Consider the following 18692-nt stretch of genomic DNA (forward strand, 5'->3'; position numbering starts at 1 on the left):
CTGGCTTCAAGTCCCGGTTGCTACACTGACGATGCGTGATAAAACTTGGGGCACAACACCCCCTTCCAGTCTTGGTCATGGATTTGTCAACCCCCCGTCGACCGAGACTTTTTGACCCATCCCAGGGCTATAACGGTCTGAGTTTTCAGGTCACATCGGCCAGAGATGGATGGATAGAGAGGGAGGTTGGGTCGATGACGGCGGTGTTTGGTGATGATGCATTGCGACGCTGAACTTGGTTAAGATGCCTGCATGTTTCTTTTTCGCCCCACGAGAGAGATGGGCTTTAAAACGTTTGTTTCATCTGGTTGGCAGAGCAGTTTTCGAGAGGGTTAGCGCGAGTCGATAACCACCTGTCTTATGGCCTATATCACTGAGTCTTATAAGTTGGGTTGAGTTTAGACCCTGGTAATCGAGACCGAGGAAGAAACAAACGCAGCCAAACAAAACGAAACGAAACACGCCACTTCCGGGAATTCCCAGTCGCCTTGTCAAATGCGACAGGACATATCCCCCAATGCGGATGAGAGCCTTGTTAATTCATTATCTCGTGCTGGCTTCTTTTGCAAGGATCTAGACGTTGGCCCGGAGCCGATCACAACCCTTGTCAGCCAATATCTGCCAGGTGCCTATTTGGACAACACTCATGGCCCATGCTCATCCAATGTGTGGAGGGAAGTTGGATTGACCACAACCGATGAGGGCACGTCCCCGGATCTCCAATAGCCATGACTCTGTCATCATTTTCCTGCATCTGTCCCGGAACCGTTGAAGCAACTTCCGAGTTGATCCACATCTAGGGTTCTGCCAGCCTCCACCAGCTCGACCAAGGTGCCGTGGCCCGTAACGTCTAGTTCCGGGTCTAGGAAGGCTGCCATCTCAACTAGCCAGCCGTTGAAGTCCCTGATCTCGGTTGATCTGCCGGCACGCACGTCTTGCAGCATGGAGCTTGTGTTCTCCCTAACTTTGTGACCCACCCGATAGATCATGTCCTTCAGCTGCGGATGGGAGAATCTTTCATGCAGGCTCTCGGGGGAGAGGTCGATGGTCGTCTCAGGCTCGTCTGGTAGACGCCCTTCCTGCCGTCCAATGATTTCTGCGCTGCTCTCGTGGGCCACTAGAAGTTGGAGCACTTGACTTGCTTCGCTTAGAAGCTGGTCAATGACTCGTGCAAGCACTCCATCCGATTCAGTGAATAGAGCTCCATTTTTGCACCCCAGAATAGCTGTCAAAGGGTTGATTACCGCGTTAACGACGAGCTTTTCCAATTGCAGAATCCAAAGTTCTCCTCTAGGCACAGACCTAGCCTCTAAGTAAGGCGCTTCCAGTATCTGTTTGACTAAGTAAGCTGTCTTCCCTAGTGAAATGGAGTTCGGGAGAACTGCTCCGACGACAACATCAGCCTGGGAGGCATGAAAACTTTTGAATGTTCCCTGGGATGTCACTCCATGCGTTGTAACACAAGCTAGAAAGTTGGGCTCATGGCTGCTATGATAGCGATGGGAAACATATAAGGATCCATGAGGAGGCCATAGTTTCGACATTCCGTTTTGAGCGAATAATACAGTACTGTTTCGGTCCAGGTATCCTCGAACTCGGTCAACTTGTGGCAGGGCAGCCGAAGCCTTGGTCAAGACGATGAGGTTCTTTAGCTTTTCGCCCTCGGCGACCTCTCGCACTGGGCCAAAATCTGGCTCAGTCTCTGTCCACCATTCAATATCGAAGTCTTTGTTCTTCTCCAGTGTGCCCTGACGCAAGATTTCGATACCTTCACTCTCGATCCATCGCTCCAAGAGCTCCTTTCTGTGAACAACCAATGTGATCGGGGGCTTGTCAGGCGCTTGGGCCAGTGAACTTGCGAAGAGGCGGCCCAAGTTACCAACTCCGAGGACATAGATCCGCTTGTCGGAATCACCAGAAGCAGATGATGTTGAAGGGTTAGAACCATCGTAAGAAGCAAGGTTTGACAGGTTCCACGCAAAAAGTGTAGGGGTCGGCCTTGCGTCATTGCAACATACTTCTAGCCATGAGGGTCTCTGAGAATACATTCTGACTGAAGCGAGAGGCCAAATCCGGCGAGGACGGGTAGCAACCTTGAGGCGGTGAGACTGGTAAAATTTGAAGAAGATAGACCGCATTTTGAACCCTAATAGATTGGAAAGTCTGACTGTATTATACGAGGACCGGTAGTGCCGGCACTTCCAGCAAGATGGACTTGGTCTGTCGTCAGTCGATCAGAGACGCTAGATGTGTCGTATGTTCTTGATGAGGACGGGCTGTCATTTGGGAAGCTGAAGACGGGACCCAATTGGGAGAGAATTATCGGACCGATAGTGAGAACATAGTTTCTATTGAGTTTGGAGAGTGGAATAACCCAGAAAATGATGATTTCTTATGGTTCGACTATATGCAACTCATTGTGGATGTAGTTGAAAATAAGGAAGGTGGTGATCTGAACTCAATGCTGGGGCGGGTGGAGTTGGTCTCACAGTGCAAGTAACAAGGTTGAGGGAATTACACTGTATTAACAGACAAGCAGTAACTGTGGTTCAGATTCGAGTCGAGATATTCAATCACTTTAGTATGATTAATAGGTGCTGATATATCATATGGTGCTATAGACTAATTAATCGAAGTATCTTTCTAACACACTTGAAGTCATGAAGTGGTCTCAACAGCTCATGCCTAAGCTGAACTTAAACAAATGATAAGTGCCCAACTATGACTCAGTTTAAACATCTTTCAGTGAAAATTATAGAAGAAAGAAAATATACAACAATCAACATAAATCATAATCAAGTGCATCTCGTCTTTACACCAACGGCATTCTAAGTTATTGCTGGGTAACTAACTATCTCAGCACATCAGTTTCTCATTTAACAGCGGGACCCGCTTGGTGCCTGGATTCCTGTGTGCACCAATCAGCACACGTTTCTCAGAGTTAGCACGCCCTGCAGCCTGGACTCGTCTTCCATCTTCACTTCCTCGACGTCATTACAGCCTATTATTTGCGAACAAAGGCGACTTCGACTTTTCGCAACCGATCAATATTCATCAATTCTTCCCTTTTTCTTTCAGGAGTCTAGTCTCAGATACTTGTTCAGATCTATTAGATCTTTCAACGAAACTAAAAGCGCTTAATCAAGTGCAACGTAATCCTTACAAATTTGGTGCATTCTCATTCACGCACATTTTCAACCTCCTGTCATTACCCAGAAGTTTCAACCCATTTTAGACTTTCGCTGAATCATGGGGATGAGGACTCACCGGTGCTAACTCACCATACCCGGCTATTTTCTCATTTTGTAAAGCGCAGAGCAAATCCGCACTCTCTCCTTACCCGAGAGCACGATAAGTGCAACTCTGTGAACTCTTCAAACAACACGCCCTTCATCATGGCATCTGAAGATACGGCCTCAGATAACCGAGAGGTCGATAAAGCAGCACTCCTTGATCGGATGGTTGCTGCTGCACAACAAAGTGCATCTCAAAATGACGACGACAAAGAAGAGAAACTGAATACCGAAGGTCTCAATGAGGAAGATGCGCTGCGCAATTTGACCGGCACCGTAAGAGATCAAAATGACCTTGAACGCGACATCACACTCCAGGCCAACGCTGCACTCAATGAAGCTGAGGATAAGAAGGATCAAAACCGTATCGAAAAATTGGAAGCCACGAAGCATCGGCTTCAGCTTCAACTAGACAAAGAGAAGAAGCGCTTGGAGAAAGTCGCTCCTAGTAATGTCTACCAAACTCGAAATATCCAGAAGGAAATCGCAAAACTGGATGAAGAAATTAGACAAGTTAGCAACGACATATCTGATTTCCAGGCACGAATAAAGAAGCGTCATGAAGAAAGCTCTGTGGATGACTCAACCAAATCCAAATCTACCAGGCTTCCTGGTGAAAGCCACCGTGACTTTCTGATTCGAACCGGAAAGATCACACCATTTGCCAAGATTGGAGGACCACGACCTGCAGGAATTCAGGGCCAACTCGCGGATACAATTTTGGACGCAGAAGAAGAGGCAGCAGCGGAACAGCTTGGAGGAGAACTTGAAGGGCCTGCTTCACATCAACGACTTCGCCGACCTGGATTTGCTGATGAGCTTGATTCGGAACCTGAGCCCACTCGACCAGCCCCGGCTGTTGAGAGTGAGTTTTCGTTAAGGCCGAGGAAAAAACGTCGCGTTCAAAAGGAGCGTAGCCCGTCTGCAGATTTTGAACCCGAAGCATCCGGTTCTGAATCACACGATGACGATGTCTGGAAGCAAGGGAACGAGGACGATCTAATTAGAGAGCAACGCCGCCAGAACAAAGCCAAGGCTAAGGCTGCCGATCAAGAGCAGATCGATCTTAGTAAGATCGACGATGGTAATGAAGCCCATTTCAAGGCCCGATTGAACGACTGGGTGACCCGAAGAAGTCGTGCACGGAGGGCTCGGAGGCAAGCAGTCGACGTGTCTGCTGATGCAGGAGAAAGCGATGATGAAGAAGAAGAATGGTTCAAACCGGCTCCTGATTTTCCCGACTACAACTTCGGTGATGATTTGAAACTCCCTGGAGATATTCACCCGTCACTCTTCGGATACCAAAAGACAGGTGTACAATGGCTTGCCGAACTTTATAAGCAGAACGTCGGAGGAATCATTGGTGATGAGATGGGTCTAGGAAAGACTGTGCAGCTGATTGCCTTCATCGCCGCTCTTCACTACAGCAAAAAGCTTCGACGCCCTGTCATTGTTGTTGCTCCTGCTACGCTCCTGCGACAATGGGTAAGTGAATTTCATCGATGGTGGCCACCACTTCGTGTGTCCATCTTGCACGCTTCTGGCAGTGGTATGATGAACCCCAAGTTCGAAGATGAGTACGATCTGGATCACTTCCAGCCCTTGGCCACCAAGTCGGAGAAGGCTGCTCAAAAAATTGTCAACGGAGTCGTCAAGAGTGGACATGTCTTGGTAACGACATACACTGGCCTTCAGACATATGCCGAGACATTGCTGCCAGTTCAATGGGACTACGCAGTTTTGGACGAAGGACACAAGATTCGCAACCCAAACGCCGAGATTACTGTTACTTGCAAAGAGCTCAACACGCCGAATCGCGTTATCCTCTCAGGAACACCAGTCCAGAACAACCTGACCGAGCTGTGGTCGCTCTTCGATTTTATCTATCCTATGCGGTTGGGAACCCTCGTCAATTTCAGAGCACAATTCGAGATCCCGATTCGTCAAGGTGGTTATGCCAACGCATCTAATCTGCAGGTCATGACGGCAGAGAAATGCGCGGAAGCATTGAAAGAAACCATTGGAGAATATCTACTTCAGCGCCTAAAGGTCGATGTCGCTGCCGATCTTCCGGAAAAGACGGAGCAAGTGTTGTTTTGCAAATTGACTGACGGTCAACATAAGGCGTATGAGACTTTCATCAAGTCGGATGAGGTCTCGGCCATCTTGAATCGAAGACGACAATCACTTTACGGCATTGACATATTACGCAAAATCTGCAATCACCCAGATCTGCTAGACAAGACTCTAGGAAAGAAGGCTGGCTACGATTTTGGGAACCCTAAGCTATCTGCAAAACTGCAGCTCACAAAAGATCTGCTACAAAAGGTCATGATCCCCAATGGACACAAGACGCTCCTCTTCTCACAAGGTAAACAAATGTTGAACATTATCGAGAAGTGCATCAGCGAATGTGGAATCTCTTACGTGCGAATGGATGGAGAGACACCCGTGGACCAGCGTCAGCCAATGATTGACAGATTCAACGAAAGCCCGGATATTCATGTCTTCCTCATGACAACTCGCACTGGAGGATTAGGAACTAACCTCACTGGTGCTGACCGAATCATCATCTTTGACCCTGACTGGAACCCTTCAACAGATCTCCAAGCTCGAGAAAGAGCATGGAGACTTGGTCAGAAGAAGCCGGTAAAAATCTACAGACTTATGACGGAAGGAACCATTGAAGAGAAGATATATCATCGCCAGATTTTCAAGCAGTTCATGACGAACAAAGTCCTGAAGGATCCAAAGCAGCGTAGCAGTTATGACCTGTCAGACCTCTACGATCTCTTCAGTTACAACACAGGGGAAGACGCGAGTGCTAACCGAAGTGAGCTCTTCAAGAAGGCAGAAGTTGAACTGAAAAATGGCGATGGCGAACAGGAGCAAACGTCAGAACCAGCTCAGAATGTGGCAGGCGAAGCAGACATGGAGAGCAGAGAGCTCCGGCAGATGGGACTGGTAGCTGCTATGGAAGACTTCAGAGAAGATAAGTCTGTCCATGATGAGAGGCGCATGTTGGAGGGTATCTTCGCAAAGTCAGTCAACAATGCCTACGACCACGAGGCTATTGTAAACGGGCCCCAGAAAGCAAAGGCGGACATTTCTGTCCTGCAACAAGAAGCAAATATGGTAGCTCGCCAAGCTGTAGCACACCTCCGCCAAGCTGGCGCAGAGGCGCGAAGAGTTCCCATAGGCACTGTTACGTGGACTGGTGAGGTCGGGCAAGCTGGCCGTCCTGGGGCTAACCGTCGCCGTGGAGGGCCAAGCTCAGCAGGCATCATGAGTAACTTGGCAGACCGTCAAGGTCTTGATACGGGGAGTGGGAGAAGTTCTCGTTCAGGAACTCCCGGCGCAGACAAGAATTTGAAGTCTAAAGACTTTGTGGCCATGATCAAAACATTCATCAACCGCCACAACGGTCGAGTCCCCAGCAAGATGTTAGTAGACCACTTCAACCCCTACTGCCCTGGCAAGAAGCAGAGCGACGAGTTCAAAGCTGCTTTAGACAAGGTTGCAGTATTGAACAAAACTGGAGGTGCCGGTAGGGGAATCTGGACACTCAAGCCAGGTGTAAAATAGTCAGGGATGGATAAGGCATGATTTGGCGAGGAGTTCTGGAGGCATCAAGATCACATATACTAGACATAGCGGCTTGTAAATATATGAAATTGCTTTTATCTCACATCATAATACATCTTCAACCGTAAAGCTGCAGGGCATCACATCATGGAACAAATCTGACAAGCAGGATGATTCATAGGCCTTCTTCGGGCGAATTCATAACTGTCTACTGCGTCCTAACCCATAACCTGACCAGGCTCTGCAGTGTAGACTGGAGACCAGGCGAAAAAGCCGTTCTCCTCGTGATTCTCAACGCCACAGAGAAACCAGATAGCGAAACTCCTGTCCGATCCAAGCCACCCATGTGCGAGCAGCTCAGAGACGACGACCACGGCGACCACCCTTTCTGCGGGTAGAGTCGGAAGGAGTAGGGGTAACGTCCTCAATTCGGCCGATCTTCATGCCAGCACGGGCAAGGGCACGGAGAGCAGACTGGGCACCGGGACCGGGGGTCTTGGTACCGTTACCTGGATGTGGATTAGAATGACTGTCTGAGTGAGGGGCACTCAATTGAACCTACCACCAGTGGCACGGATCTTGATGTGAAGAGCGTTGATGCCAAGCTCCTTGCAGCGGGCAGCGACGTCCTGGGCAGCCAGCATGGCAGCGTAGGGGGAGGACTCGTCACGGTCGGCCTTGACCTTCATACCACCAGTAACACGGGTGATGGTCTCACGGCCACTGGAATCACCCAAGTTAGCCTCCTTGAACCATATAATAGGTTTTCCTCCAATTTCATGTTCCTTATTCACGGGCTGACGAACCTCAGATCGGTGACGTGGACGAAGGTATCGTTGAAGGAGGCGAAGATACGGGCAACGCCGAAGACCAGCTCGCCTATTCAAACATTGTCGTTAGTTCATGATTTCTTCCTCAATCGCTCGAAATTCGTCCAAGGGTGGTCGCATACCATCGCGAACGGAGGGTCCGAGGGAGATGTTCTCCTGGGGAGCGCGGGTGGTGGTCTTCTTGGGAGCCATTTTGAAGGGATGGGCGACTGCTGGTTATTTCGTCACTTGGCGGTTGAGAATGAGGATCTCCAAAAGTATTTGGATGCGCCGCACCAAAAATTCGGTGGACGAGTGCCGCGAGGGCGGTGGGGCGTGGCAGAATTGGCAGTTCTGGACAAACCCTACGGTTGGCCCCACCGGAAATTTCGCCTGAAAATTTCTCTCAGCAAAAAGGCTGCCGCTCCTTTCTTCAACCCACGCTTCCGACCGACAACCACTAACCGACCTCTCCAACAGCCGTCGCCGACAAAATGGGTGCTACGTATGTGACTCCTCCTTGAGGACGTGGACGATATGAGCAGATGCCCTGGTTCCGAGATTTCTTTTGCCTTGCAGATTGCCGTGGTCCTCTCGCTGGAAAGTCACAGTCTCTTAATGGAGTTGTTGGCCGCCAGCTCGATCTTTCTTGAGCTTCTCCCTCAATTGTCCTAGGCTTGGAACACAGTTTGGGCATTTAGAGATGTTGCTTGGGGTGTTGGAGATGAAGATGAAAAACTCTTCTTTCCTAAAATCATTATCGTCGAATTGCACGCGGTCGCTGGAACATGCACCACATACCAATTCTTCGAATATCTTTCTTGAACTTTATGTTTGAGGCGTTGTCGGATGAGCGGTCAAGGAAATCACCTCGACCCTCTTGTCATGGTCTTCCAGCTCACCGATTAAAATTATCTTTCGAGTTAGCCAAGCAGAGAATGCTGCATTGCAACAGTTCTCGCACCGGCGCTCTGTTCCATACCACGTCTTGTGGTATCGTGGACTGCGAGCTAATCTGAATCTATAGCGTTCCTACCAACGACCAGATCCTGGTCCCCGAGACCCTTCTCAAGAAGCGCAAGTCTCAGGAGAAGGCCCGTGCTGAGCGCGCCGACGCCGTTGAGAAGAAGAAGGCTGTAAGTACTATCCTATTTCTACTTTGGCATTATGATGGAAAACATACATCATCAACTAGACTCCGGTCGATGCTGTTGATAGTTAACCTTCTTTCGGGTCTGACATTGCCGACTGATTCCAATCATTTCTTCATCCACTTGCAAGACATGGACTGACCAGTCTGAAATAGGCCAACAAGGAGAAGCGTCAGGTTATCTTCAAGCGTGCTGAGAAGTACGTCCAGGAGTACCGCGATGCTGAGCGTGAGAAGATCCGTCTTCACCGCGTCGCCAAGTCCGAGGACTCTGCTTTCGTCCCTGCTGAGGCTAAGCTGATCTTCGTCGTCCGCATCAAGGGTATCAACAAAATGCCCCCCAAGCCCCGCAAGATCCTTCAGCTTCTCCGTCTCCTCCAGATCAACAACGGTGTCTTCGTCAAGGTCACCAAGGCCATCACTGAGATGCTCAAGGTTGTCGAGCCCTGGATCGCCTACGGTTACCCCAACCTGAAGACCGTCAAGGAGCTCGTCTACAAGCGCGGTTACGGAAAGGTCAACAAGCAGCGTGTTGCCCTCACCGACAACGCCATCGTTGAGGAGAACCTCGGCAAGTACGGCATTGTCTGTGTTGAGGATCTCATCCACGAGATCTACACCGTCGGCCCCAACTTCAAGCAGGCCTCCAACTTCCTCTGGCCCTTCAAGCTCTCCAACCCCACTGGTGGCTTCCGCCCCCGCAAGTTCAAGCACTTCATCGAGGGTGGTGACCTTGGCAACCGCGAGGAGGCTATCAACGCTCTCGTCCGCCAGATGAACTAAGCGTTGGTTTCTAAAAAAAAAAGGCTTTTCAGGGATCGGTCGTTAGGACCTAACGGATTCAAAAAAGATTTGCATTTGACTGCTCGGCGTTCTTATCATGACAGGGATATGGCAATTGATACCGTGATTAATGACACCCGAGTTTTCAAAATATTCTATCTGTGATATCCTGTGATGTGAAATAATCATGAAAAGTTTTCTCACGTGCCGTTCGTATTCTTGCCATACATGGGAGGGGTATTAATAATGTCAATTATACATGTGGAGAACCACTTTTAAATCTATGGATCTTGAATCTTCATGTCTCCAAAGTTTGGGTATTCTACATCTTGATATCAAAGCTTGTGCCGCACCCACAGCTACTGGTAGCAAGTGGGTTATCAGTAATCTTGAACTGCGAGCCGATCAACTCCATAGTGAAGTCAACTTTGCTGCCCTTGAGGAGGTCGAGAGATGGCTCGTCGAGAATAATCTTAGGGCCCTCTTCCGAAGTTGTGGCCGGATCAGCGTCATCGGGGATGTACTGGAAAATCGTATCGTCCTCGTTCACGATGGATGACCACTCGGCGGCGTCCTTGGCTGGTAAGGTGACAAGGCTCATGAGATATTGGAAGCCATGGCAACCGCCACTTTCAACTTGAATCCTTAGTGCGAGGTTCGGGTTGCCATCCTTTTCCATGATCTTGTTGAGACGCTTTAAGAGTCAGCAGTGTCTCTAGGAGAGTTTCCCTTCTTACAATTACCTTGGCAGCTCGTTCAGTAATCTCTAGCATCATCTCATTGCCATCCTCATCTTGTTGGGGATTCAGGATAGCCCGCGTCTTTTGCCGGATAGTCGTAGTCGAGAATTGCCTCGTCGCTGTTCCCTTGGACTTCAAGTCCCACGATCGTCTTAGGTGAGCATATATTCTGGATTGTGCAATAGTGATTTGAGGGTTTCGTCGTCGAGATGATAGAGTGTATCGCGGAATAAGGAACTCGAGAGGCGTTGAGGTCTGGGGCGCCGTTGTGTAGCTTCGTCGTGCAAGCTGAATAAAAGATGTGGCCGTCGATTGCGCATTAGCGCAGTGAATTCGAGCCATGATGAAAGTAACAATTTGAAGGAACTGGGGTTGTAAAGATGATGTTGGAGGGAAATGGAATTACGTAGTGCATCTATGCTGAGAAATCCATGTTAGAAGCCGATTCCGCTTGCCTCCCGGACCTCGAATTCTTCTACGTCCCGGAGACCGAGAGAACCTGGAGGGCAAGGTCCGGCTCAACGACGGATAAGTCTCTGTTACCGCCGTTGTATTCCGAGGCTCATGTTAATAAAGAATTCTTTATATGACAACATTATGATAAGAATACATCGTTTTGTCGAATTTATCTGCCTTGTGAAGGCTCTGTTGATTCATCATCAACCTTTTGTTACTGATACATTTTTCTTATGCTGTGGTAAAGTTTGTCAACCAGAATTTATATCGGTAAGTATAAAGACGGGAGGGCACAGAAGATGGCTGCAGACTTTCGGCTGGTCACGCATATCTCCATTAAACATCGTAATTGGTATTCTTTCATCATTGATAGTCTCTACCAAATAATATGTTCAATACCTTGAAACACTACTCAAAACTCATGCTCGTAACTCAACTTGAAGCTTGTGACTCATGTCATCTCAGCCACTTACAACCAATCTGTGGCTGTGCGCCTATCAGCTCGGTTGCCCCTGCCCCACCCTAACATCCCACAATGAATTTTGCAAGTTGATTTTGGAAGGAACAACCCCGCGCACTTGACTTGAGCCAGGCCAGCCCAACAGACAAGTTTCAGTGTCAAAGAATTTGCCCAGCATGTCTCGATTTTTCCGCGGCGGCGACGACAGCTCCAGCGACAGCTCCAGCGACGAGGAGGAGCTCTACTCCGAGGAGGAGGAAGAGGAGCAGCAGCAAGACTCTCAGGAGGATTCTTCCGAGGCCGATAGCGACGACTCTAGCAGCGATGACGAGGGTGGCCGAGGAATCAACAAGTTCTTGAAGGATGCATCCTCCGATAGCGAAGACAGCGACGATGAAGTACGAGCCAAAGTCAAGTCCGCCAAGGACAAGCGCCTAGATGAGTTAGAATCATCTATCAAGCAAATCGAGAACGGTCAAAAGAACGGCGACTGGACACTCATCTCTGCCGGTACGAGAAACACTGTCGAATTTTGGCTGAACTTTTTTTTTTTAGATGCTAATAAAAATACTTAGAATATGAGAAGCTCAACCGTCAGGTCGCTAAGCTGCCTGGTAGCCGACCCCCCAAGCCTTACATCCGTATCCTCGCCGAGCTTGAGGACTTTATGAACGAGTCCCTCGCCAAGCAGAAGGTCACACCCAAGAAGATGAACGCCATCCAAGCCCGATCTCTCAACGCCGTCAAGCAAAAGGTCAAGAAGACCAACAAGGAATACCAGACCCAGATCGATGCCTACCGAGCGGACAAGGATGGCTTCATGGAGTCCTCGGACAACGAGCCCGTTGCTCCTGCTCCTAAGCCCAAGAAGGTTTCTCTCCAGGTCGACGCTGCTCCCACTGAGGAGGGCGATGACGATGGTTTCGCTACTGTTGGCAAGGGTGGACGCACACTTCAGTACACCCCTGAGAGCATCTTCAAGCACTTGCGAACCATCATGGAGTCCCGAGGAAAGAAGAACACCGACCGAACAGAGCAGATCAAGACTATGGAGAAGCTCCACGAGATCGCCAACACACCCTACCAAAAGATCCGTGTTCTCCTTACCCTGGTTTCTACTCGCTTCGATGTTGGCTCTGGTGGCGCTGGTGCCATGACTCTTGAGCACTGGAAGGCTGCTGAGAAGGAGCTCTCAAGCCTTCTCCAAGTCCTCGAGGACAACCACGACTATGTCGTTGTTGAGAACGCTGAGGAGTGGGATGATGATGACAAGCCCCCTACCCTGCAGGAGGGTGAGAAGCACATCAAGGTCCCTGGCAGCATTGTCTCTTACATCGAGCGTCTTGATGACGAGCTCGTCCGCTCCCTCCAGAGCATCGACCCTCACACCTCCGAGTATATCGAGCGATTGCAAGACGAGGGTGCTCTCTATAACATCATCTTCCGTGGCCTCCTCTACTATGAGTACCTCCGAAAGGATGACTCTCTTGAGATTCCCCAAGATAGCGTGAACCGAATCGTTATGCGCCGCTTGGAACACGTCTACTTCAAGGTAATATCCGAGCCTATTCCACTTTTTATCGCAGTAACTAACATGTCTTCAGCCCGCCCAAGTTGTCAAGACCTTCGAGGAGAACTGCTGGAAGGTTGTTGGCGAGACCGTCGAGTCTGTCATCACACCCCGCGACCAAGCTCAGAACGCCGGCAACCTCGTCAATGTTCTCTGCAACTACCTGTTCAGCAACAGCGACGGTATTATCCGTGCCCGAGCTATGCTGTGCCAGGTCTACTTCCTCGCCCTCCACGGCGAGTACTACAAGGCTCGTGACATGATGTTGATGTCCCATCTTCAGGAGAACATCCCCAACTTCGATGTGCAGAGCCAAATTCTTTACAACCGAACCCTGGTGCAAGTTGGTCTTTGTGCTTTCCGCAAGGGTCTTGTTTATGAGGCCCAGAACACTCTCCAGGAGATCTGCGGCAGTGGTCGCCAGAAGGAGTTGCTCGCCCAGGGTGTCATGATGCAGCGATACAACCAAGTGTCTCCTGAGCAGGAGCGCCTTGAGAAGCAGCGACAACTGCCCTTCCACATGCACATCAACCTCGAGCTCCTCGAGTGTGTGTACTTGACATGCAGCATGCTCCTTGAGATCCCTCTGCTGGCCCAGACTGGTTCATCTCCTGATGTCAAGAAGCGAGTTATCAGCAAGACCTACCGCCGCATGTTGGAGTACCATGAGAGACAAATCTTCACTGGACCTCCTGAGAACACCCGTGACCACGTGATGCAAGCGTCCAAGGCCTTAGCTGCTGGTGAGTGGAAGAAGTCGATCGACTTCATCCACAGCATCAAGATCTGGGACTTGATGCCCAGCGCCGAGGAGATCAAGGTCATGCTCTCCAAGCAGATCCAGGAGGAGGGTCTGCGAACCTACCTCTTCACCTACGCCCCCTTCTACGACACCCTCTCCACCGAGACCCTCAGCGCCATGTTCGAGCTTGACACGACCAAGGTTGCGGCTGTCATCAGCAAGATGATCAGTCACGAGGAGCTTGCTGCCTCTCTGGACCAAGTCACATCCACCGTCATCTTCCGCAAGGGTGTCGAGCTCAGCCGTCTCCAATCGCTTGCCCTCGCCCTATCAGACAAGGCCAGTGCGCTCATCGAGAGCAACGAGCGAACTCTGGAGCAAAAGACACAGGGAACTTCAAATGCATTCGAGCGACAAGGAGGCCGAGGCCGGGGAGGACGGGGACGAGGAGGCGGACAGGGCCGAGGAGGAGCGCGAGCAGGTGGCAACACGCAGCGACAAGCTGGTGGAACACAGTTCACGGGTGGTGCGCTTGGAGCGGCTGTCCGGGGTTAAGAACTGGGGAATGAACGAGATGAGGCGTCTTAGTCGTTTGCATTTTGCATGGGATGGTTTCTTTTAATGAAAAGGGGCGAAGATGCGGAAGCACTCGCTACGTGTCACTAGGTCGAAACGGAATATGGATACATAGAACTCGTCAACATTGCTTGTGCTTGTGCTATGCTGTGAGATGAGATGAGAGATGACAGGAAGAGTAGATTAAAAGCACTGTAACGAACGAATCCATGAGATTAAAGTTATTTGAGATACATAAACGATTTGTAGAACTGTGTCAGAGGATCTATAGTCTCTATCGATAGGATATATAGTTGAGGTGCTTGGCTATCAGGTCAGTTCATACCACATTGGCAACCAATCAGGGAAGAAACAGAGACAAGATCTAACGTGTCTGGATACAATACTCCAGTTCCGCCTCCGAAGCTAATGACTCTTGACTGCAGTTCGGACTTTGAGGTTGAGCGAAGCGCCCAGTTCAGCGAAAGACGGACGGGATGACTAAGTTGGCGCGCGGATAAAGACCGACTCCATCAGTCAGCGATTTCCAATCTCGTCGACTTTTTCTCTTGCGGATATGGGCGGCTTGTGAGTGGTCCAGAGGGTTCCCAACCTGGAGACATCATGAGGTAGACTCTCCTGTTTTTGTATATTTTAGTGAGACTTTTCGAGTCTCTGTCTTGTTTTTCTCTTGTAACATTTTTGTCAATAATGAGAGCCATTTGGCGGTTGCAACACTGTAAAAACTTCATATCTTTAAACAAGCTCAATTCTCAGACGTTGCCACTTGGACTATTTTCGATACCCTCTTTTCGTTTTCGGGTGGCTATATCCGCGAAATCTCACATCTCGACTGCTTCTTTCATTTCTCCAAGTAATCGCCAAGAAACAGTCATGTCTGAATCAAAACCTCAAGAAGAGGCAAAGCCTGTCGAAAATGTTGAGACAAAGACGGAGGAGGAGTTACCACCACTGTCGGATCATGAGTTTAAGATCTATAATCGAGCGGCCGACCATATGGAATATTTTGTAAGTCTCACTTCACATCTATCATACAAGTTATTCTTATCTAATGTACTGTACTGCAGCACAACAACTTCCGAAGATCATGGAACCTCCTATGGAATGCATGCGCCAACAACCGTCGACCTCAAGGCATGTCACTGAAGCAGTTCATCATGGAAGGTCTACAATTCGCCGAGCATCTCACTATGCACCACAACATCGAGGAGACATACATCTTCCCCGTGCTAGCCAAGAAGATGCCTGAATTCCGAGGAGGACGCGCCGAACTTCTTCGCCAGCACAAGCAGATCCATGCAGGTCTGGACCATTTCGAAGAATACCTCAAGAAATGCAGGACTGGGGACGAGGAGTTTGAACTCAGTGTGCTCAAGACAAAGATGGAGACTTGGGGTGAGGTGCTATGGAAGCATCTGGATCAAGAGGTTGAGACTTTGGGGGCAAATAATATGAGAAAATACTGGACCAAGGAGGAGGTGATGAGATTACCCATGTGAGAGAAGCTTTGAATGCGCCTATGACTTGTTATTTAGCTGCGCTGTTAATCAATGTACACATAAGCCGCAGAAAATGTGTCATGGCAAAAGATTCCATAGATACTTAATGCTGCTCAAGGGCGTCAATGATATGTAGATGGGATACAAAGACTTAGATGGGGCTCTCAACTCGAGAGTATTTCTCTTGTTGGTCATGTACACGCGCGCTTAGAGCGTGTGGAGCCCACGGTTTTCTGGGTGGGGATAATTGATATTCCATCCGTACACATCTCGAACCAATTTTCGAGCCTCATCATTATCGATCGACGCCCAGCGACAGGCAGGCAGGCAGGCAAGATGATGCGCCAAAGTATTAGACCCTTGCGGGCTTTCTCGGTATGGCAAACTACGACCAAATCATCCTCAATTGACCCTCCAGCTAACCATTGTGCCAGTCCGAGGTGTCATGGATTGCCCGCCGAACACAGGCCTCACTGTACGTCTTCCTCACCGAATCTCGCTACGACGATCGATTGAACGACCATAAATATTGACTGATTTAGGGCCAAGCCAGGAGATCTGATCCCAAACAAAGTGGAGGAGTCTCGATCAGAAGACGGCCCTGAGCCTCGATTCCCTCGCTCCGTCCAGGCCCTACACCTCAAGCCTCTAAAGCGCGAGGCGGAGCACGGCATCCCCTCCTGCGATCTCCAACTCCGATCCTACAGCGTCCAGCCCCTCGAATTCTTCTCCGACTTTGCCCTCCGCGCCGCCTACTACCTCGGCCTCCCCGCCTACGGCCCCGTGCCTCTCCCCCGCATCACAGAGCGCTGGACCGTACCGCGAGACAACTTCATCTTCAAGAAGTCGCAGGAGAACTTTGAGCGAAAGACACTGCGTCGCCTTATCCAGATCCGCGACGGAAACCCCGAGACGGTGCAGCTGTGGCTGGCGTACCTCCGCAAGCACCAGCTCTACGGCGTGGGAATGAAGGCCAACATGTGGGAGTTTAGCGAGCTGGGTGTTGGGAAGAAGATGGATGCGCTGCCGGAGGCGGAGAAGGGCGAGATTGATGCCAAGTGGTCGCATCTTGGTCAGACAAAGACGATTGGGACGGTGGAGAAGGTTGAGGAGTTGCTTAACCAGCGGAGGTTCCGGGAGGCTGCTGGTCTTCGGGTTCCTCCTACGACGAGCGTGTAAGAGGGGGTTGAAGAGATATGGAATGATTTTGAAGTCCTCGTGCTCTGGTCCTAAGAAGTGGCCGACTATTTTGGCATAGGCAGGAGGAGGACTTTATGTGTACAATAGCCCATAGAAGGCTCCAATTTTGTAAAATCAACGCTTTGGAATGACAAAAGTAATCTCACGATCAAAAGGAGTGAAGGTTTTATTAGGTTAATTCTTTGTTGTCCCCGTTGGGATATCATGATGGTGCTTCCGAAATTCAGATTTGGTGATATAATTCCGAAGCTATCAACGTCAAACACCAACAAACAATTGCCTCAGAACTCCAATTCTATTCTTGAACGGTAATCACCGCAATAATTCTTATATATCTTCATCGTTCGGTATTAACCGGCATTCTTGAGTATTTTCACAACACGAAGCAAGGCGCCCCGCTAGATGCATACACAATCTTGGACCATTCACGGCTCAACCTCAGTCTCAGTCTCAGTCTCAATCTCAACATTGCTTCAACCTCACCTTTCTCCCAGACTCGATTCGTCTCATAAGATATCACATAAAATATGCTGAAATCAACAATTGCAAAACCTCGAGTGATTTTCTCGGGCATTCAACCCACGGGCATACCTCACCTAGGAAATTATGCAGGCGCACTTCGACAATGGGTTAAGCTTCAAGAGAGACATACAGAAGACAAGCTCATCTACTCTATCGTGGATCTCCATGCTATCACAACACCTCAACAGGCGGATGTGTTAAGAAAGAGCAAGAGGGAGGCATTGGCTGCCTTGTTGGCTATTGGCATCGATCCTGAGAAAGTGACTTTGTTCTATCAGTCTTCTGTGAGAGGTCTTTGCACTATTAGCTACATAACCACTAATATAGATGAACAGGTACCCGCTCATTCAGAGCTTATGTGGATTCTCAGCTGTACAGCTTCCGTTGGATATCTATCAAGAATGACACAGTGGAAAGTCAGTGTAAATAACAAAACATGTCAACGTCAAAGCTAACTCTCATACAGAGCAAACTCAATATCAGCGACAAGTCAAACATGAACGACAAAGCAGCCAGTAACCTCAAACTCGGCCTTTTCTCGTATCCCGTTCTTCAAGCTGCCGACATTCTCGTACACAGGTTCGTGGTGTAGTTATTCCCAGCATAGCACAGGATAGGCTGACATTCATATCTTCAGAGCAACTCATGTTCCAGTTGGTGAAGATCAGAGGCAGCATCTCGAGTTTGCTCGAGAGTGTGTAACAAACTTCAATGCAGCTTACGGCAACCATTTAGTATCCCCTCAAACTACCCCCTGTAAGCTCAAGCTCCACCCTCTATCCTCTGGTTCAAACTGACATGTTATGTGTAGCTCCTGTCCAAAGAGTCATGTCTCTCCAGAAGCCAGCAGAAAAAATGTCAAAATCCAGCAAGTCACCGAAATCACGCATCAGCATCATCGACTCCCCTGAGGAGATCAAGGCCAAAATCCAAGCTGCAACAACAGACTCCATTCCGGGGATAAGTTACAACAGAGAAGAACGACCTGGAATCTCAAATCTGCTGGATATTATGGCCATTTTTGATCCCGAGGGGAGAAAGGCTCAAGAGCTTGGAGAGCAGTACAATGACCTTTCACCCAAGCAGCTCAAGGAGATGGTTAGTGATGCAGTCATTGGTGGTTTAGATGGTATTCGGGATCGCTATACTGAGCTGCTGAATAAGGGGGATGGGTACCTTGATTCCATTGCGGCAATTGGCGCTGGAAAGGCACGCAAAAGTGCTGAGGAAACTATGCAGATTGTCCGAGAGGCTGTTGGATTGTAAAAGAGTCTCATGTAAATTATTTGTATATTAGAATTTGCTTC

At 49.4% G+C, this 18692-nt stretch overlaps 9 protein-coding genes across 9 annotated transcripts; 6 read left to right on the forward strand and 3 right to left on the reverse strand.

Annotated features, from left to right (window-relative positions):
- Positions 1-740: 740 nt before the first annotated feature.
- Positions 741-2048, reverse strand: BKA55DRAFT_516371 (ketopantoate reductase PanE/ApbA C terminal-domain-containing protein; the record flags this gene model as incomplete). Its single annotated transcript, XM_046188084.1, has 1 exon — positions 741-2048. One exon carries the CDS (start codon positions 2046-2048, stop codon positions 741-743), a length of 1308 nt encoding a protein of 435 aa, XP_046047546.1.
- Positions 2049-2936: 888 nt separating this feature from the next.
- Positions 2937-6965, forward strand: BKA55DRAFT_573648 (SNF2 family N-terminal domain-containing protein). Its single transcript, XM_046193222.1, has one exon. It carries the CDS (start codon positions 3396-3398, stop codon positions 6876-6878), a length of 3483 nt encoding a protein of 1160 aa, XP_046047547.1. The 5' UTR covers positions 2937-3395; the 3' UTR covers positions 6879-6965.
- BKA55DRAFT_573653 (ribosomal protein S11-domain-containing protein) lies at positions 6966-8102 on the reverse strand. Its single transcript, XM_046193223.1, has 4 exons — positions 7831-8102; positions 7685-7757; positions 7441-7601; positions 6966-7387 (listed from the first exon to the last, which is right to left on the reverse strand). Exons 1-4 carry the CDS (start codon positions 7898-7900, stop codon positions 7236-7238), a joined length of 456 nt encoding a protein of 151 aa, XP_046047548.1. The 5' UTR covers positions 7901-8102; the 3' UTR covers positions 6966-7235.
- A 5-nt stretch (positions 8103-8107) lies between these two features.
- On the forward strand, positions 8108-9856 carry BKA55DRAFT_573654 (ribosomal protein L30, ferredoxin-like fold domain-containing protein). Its single transcript, XM_046193224.1, has 3 exons — positions 8108-8192; positions 8715-8823; positions 8994-9856. Exons 1-3 carry the CDS (start codon positions 8182-8184, stop codon positions 9618-9620), a joined length of 747 nt encoding a protein of 248 aa, XP_046047549.1. The 5' UTR covers positions 8108-8181; the 3' UTR covers positions 9621-9856.
- BKA55DRAFT_573657 (uncharacterized protein) lies at positions 9857-11056 on the reverse strand. The gene is made up of 2 exons (XM_046193225.1): positions 10364-11056; positions 9857-10314 (listed from the first exon to the last, which is right to left on the reverse strand). Exons 1-2 carry the CDS (start codon positions 10700-10702, stop codon positions 9943-9945), a joined length of 711 nt encoding a protein of 236 aa, XP_046047550.1. The 5' UTR covers positions 10703-11056; the 3' UTR covers positions 9857-9942.
- Positions 11057-11452: 396 nt separating this feature from the next.
- On the forward strand, positions 11453-14143 carry BKA55DRAFT_515660 (eukaryotic translation initiation factor 3 subunit 8 N-terminus-domain-containing protein; the record flags this gene model as incomplete). Its single annotated transcript, XM_046188025.1, has 3 exons — positions 11453-11786; positions 11852-12828; positions 12881-14143. 3 exons carry the CDS (start codon positions 11453-11455, stop codon positions 14141-14143), a joined length of 2574 nt encoding a protein of 857 aa, XP_046047551.1.
- Positions 14144-14702: 559 nt separating this feature from the next.
- Positions 14703-15837, forward strand: BKA55DRAFT_573660 (uncharacterized protein). The gene is made up of 2 exons (XM_046193226.1): positions 14703-15172; positions 15232-15837. Exons 1-2 carry the CDS (start codon positions 14855-14857, stop codon positions 15661-15663), a joined length of 750 nt encoding a protein of 249 aa, XP_046047552.1. The 5' UTR covers positions 14703-14854; the 3' UTR covers positions 15664-15837.
- Positions 15838-15917: 80 nt separating this feature from the next.
- Positions 15918-16999, forward strand: BKA55DRAFT_573662 (ribosomal protein S10 domain-containing protein). The gene is made up of 3 exons (XM_046193227.1): positions 15918-16038; positions 16098-16138; positions 16206-16999. The coding sequence occupies exons 1-3, from the start codon at positions 16000-16002 to the stop codon at positions 16840-16842; spliced, it is 717 nt and encodes a 238-aa protein (XP_046047553.1). The 5' UTR covers positions 15918-15999; the 3' UTR covers positions 16843-16999.
- Positions 17000-17390: 391 nt separating this feature from the next.
- Positions 17391-18651, forward strand: BKA55DRAFT_692139 (uncharacterized protein; the record flags this gene model as incomplete). Its single annotated transcript, XM_046199737.1, has 5 exons — positions 17391-17669; positions 17721-17801; positions 17852-17964; positions 18023-18141; positions 18197-18651. 5 exons carry the CDS (start codon positions 17391-17393, stop codon positions 18649-18651), a joined length of 1047 nt encoding a protein of 348 aa, XP_046047554.1.
- Positions 18652-18692: the final 41 nt, after the last annotated feature.

Source organism: Fusarium redolens (genome assembly GCF_020744475.1).
Source record: "Fusarium redolens strain MPI-CAGE-AT-0023 chromosome Unknown BKA55scaffold_11, whole genome shotgun sequence".
NCBI lineage: Eukaryota > Fungi > Ascomycota > Sordariomycetes > Hypocreales > Nectriaceae > Fusarium > Fusarium redolens.

What these genes read in the sequence shown, in the direction of transcription:
- BKA55DRAFT_573648 (XM_046193222.1), top strand. Translation starts at nt 3,396, where the DNA reads ATGGCATCTGAAGATACGGCCTCAGATAACCGAGAGGTCGATAAAGCA.
- BKA55DRAFT_573660 (XM_046193226.1), top strand. Translation starts at nt 14,855, where the DNA reads ATGAGAGCCATTTGGCGGTTGCAACACTGTAAAAACTTCATATCTTTA. An exon ending in CCGACCATATGGAATATTTT is followed by an intron (nt 15,173 to 15,231) that starts GTAAGTCTCACT and finishes ACTGTACTGCAG; the next exon opens with CACAACAACTTCCGAAGATC.
- BKA55DRAFT_573653 (XM_046193223.1), bottom strand. Translation starts at nt 7,900, where the DNA reads ATGGCTCCCAAGAAGACCACCACCCGCGCTCCCCAGGAGAACATCTCC. An exon ending in GTCCACGTCACCGATCTGAG is followed by an intron (nt 7,602 to 7,684) that starts GTTCGTCAGCCC and finishes GGGTGATTCCAG; the next exon opens with TGGCCGTGAGACCATCACCC. An exon ending in CAAGATCCGTGCCACTGGTG is followed by an intron (nt 7,388 to 7,440) that starts GTAGGTTCAATT and finishes ATCCACATCCAG; the next exon opens with GTAACGGTACCAAGACCCCC.
- BKA55DRAFT_573654 (XM_046193224.1), top strand. An exon ending in CCGTTGAGAAGAAGAAGGCT is followed by an intron (nt 8,824 to 8,993) that starts GTAAGTACTATC and finishes AGTCTGAAATAG; the next exon opens with GCCAACAAGGAGAAGCGTCA.
- BKA55DRAFT_573662 (XM_046193227.1), top strand. Translation starts at nt 16,000, where the DNA reads ATGATGCGCCAAAGTATTAGACCCTTGCGGGCTTTCTCG. An exon ending in GACCCTTGCGGGCTTTCTCG is followed by an intron (nt 16,039 to 16,097) that starts GTATGGCAAACT and finishes CCATTGTGCCAG; the next exon opens with TCCGAGGTGTCATGGATTGC. An exon ending in CGCCGAACACAGGCCTCACT is followed by an intron (nt 16,139 to 16,205) that starts GTACGTCTTCCT and finishes TGACTGATTTAG; the next exon opens with GGCCAAGCCAGGAGATCTGA.
- BKA55DRAFT_573657 (XM_046193225.1), bottom strand. Translation starts at nt 10,702, where the DNA reads ATGGCTCGAATTCACTGCGCTAATGCGCAATCGACGGCCACATCTTTT. An exon ending in TTACTGAACGAGCTGCCAAG is followed by an intron (nt 10,315 to 10,363) that starts GTAATTGTAAGA and finishes TGACTCTTAAAG; the next exon opens with CGTCTCAACAAGATCATGGA.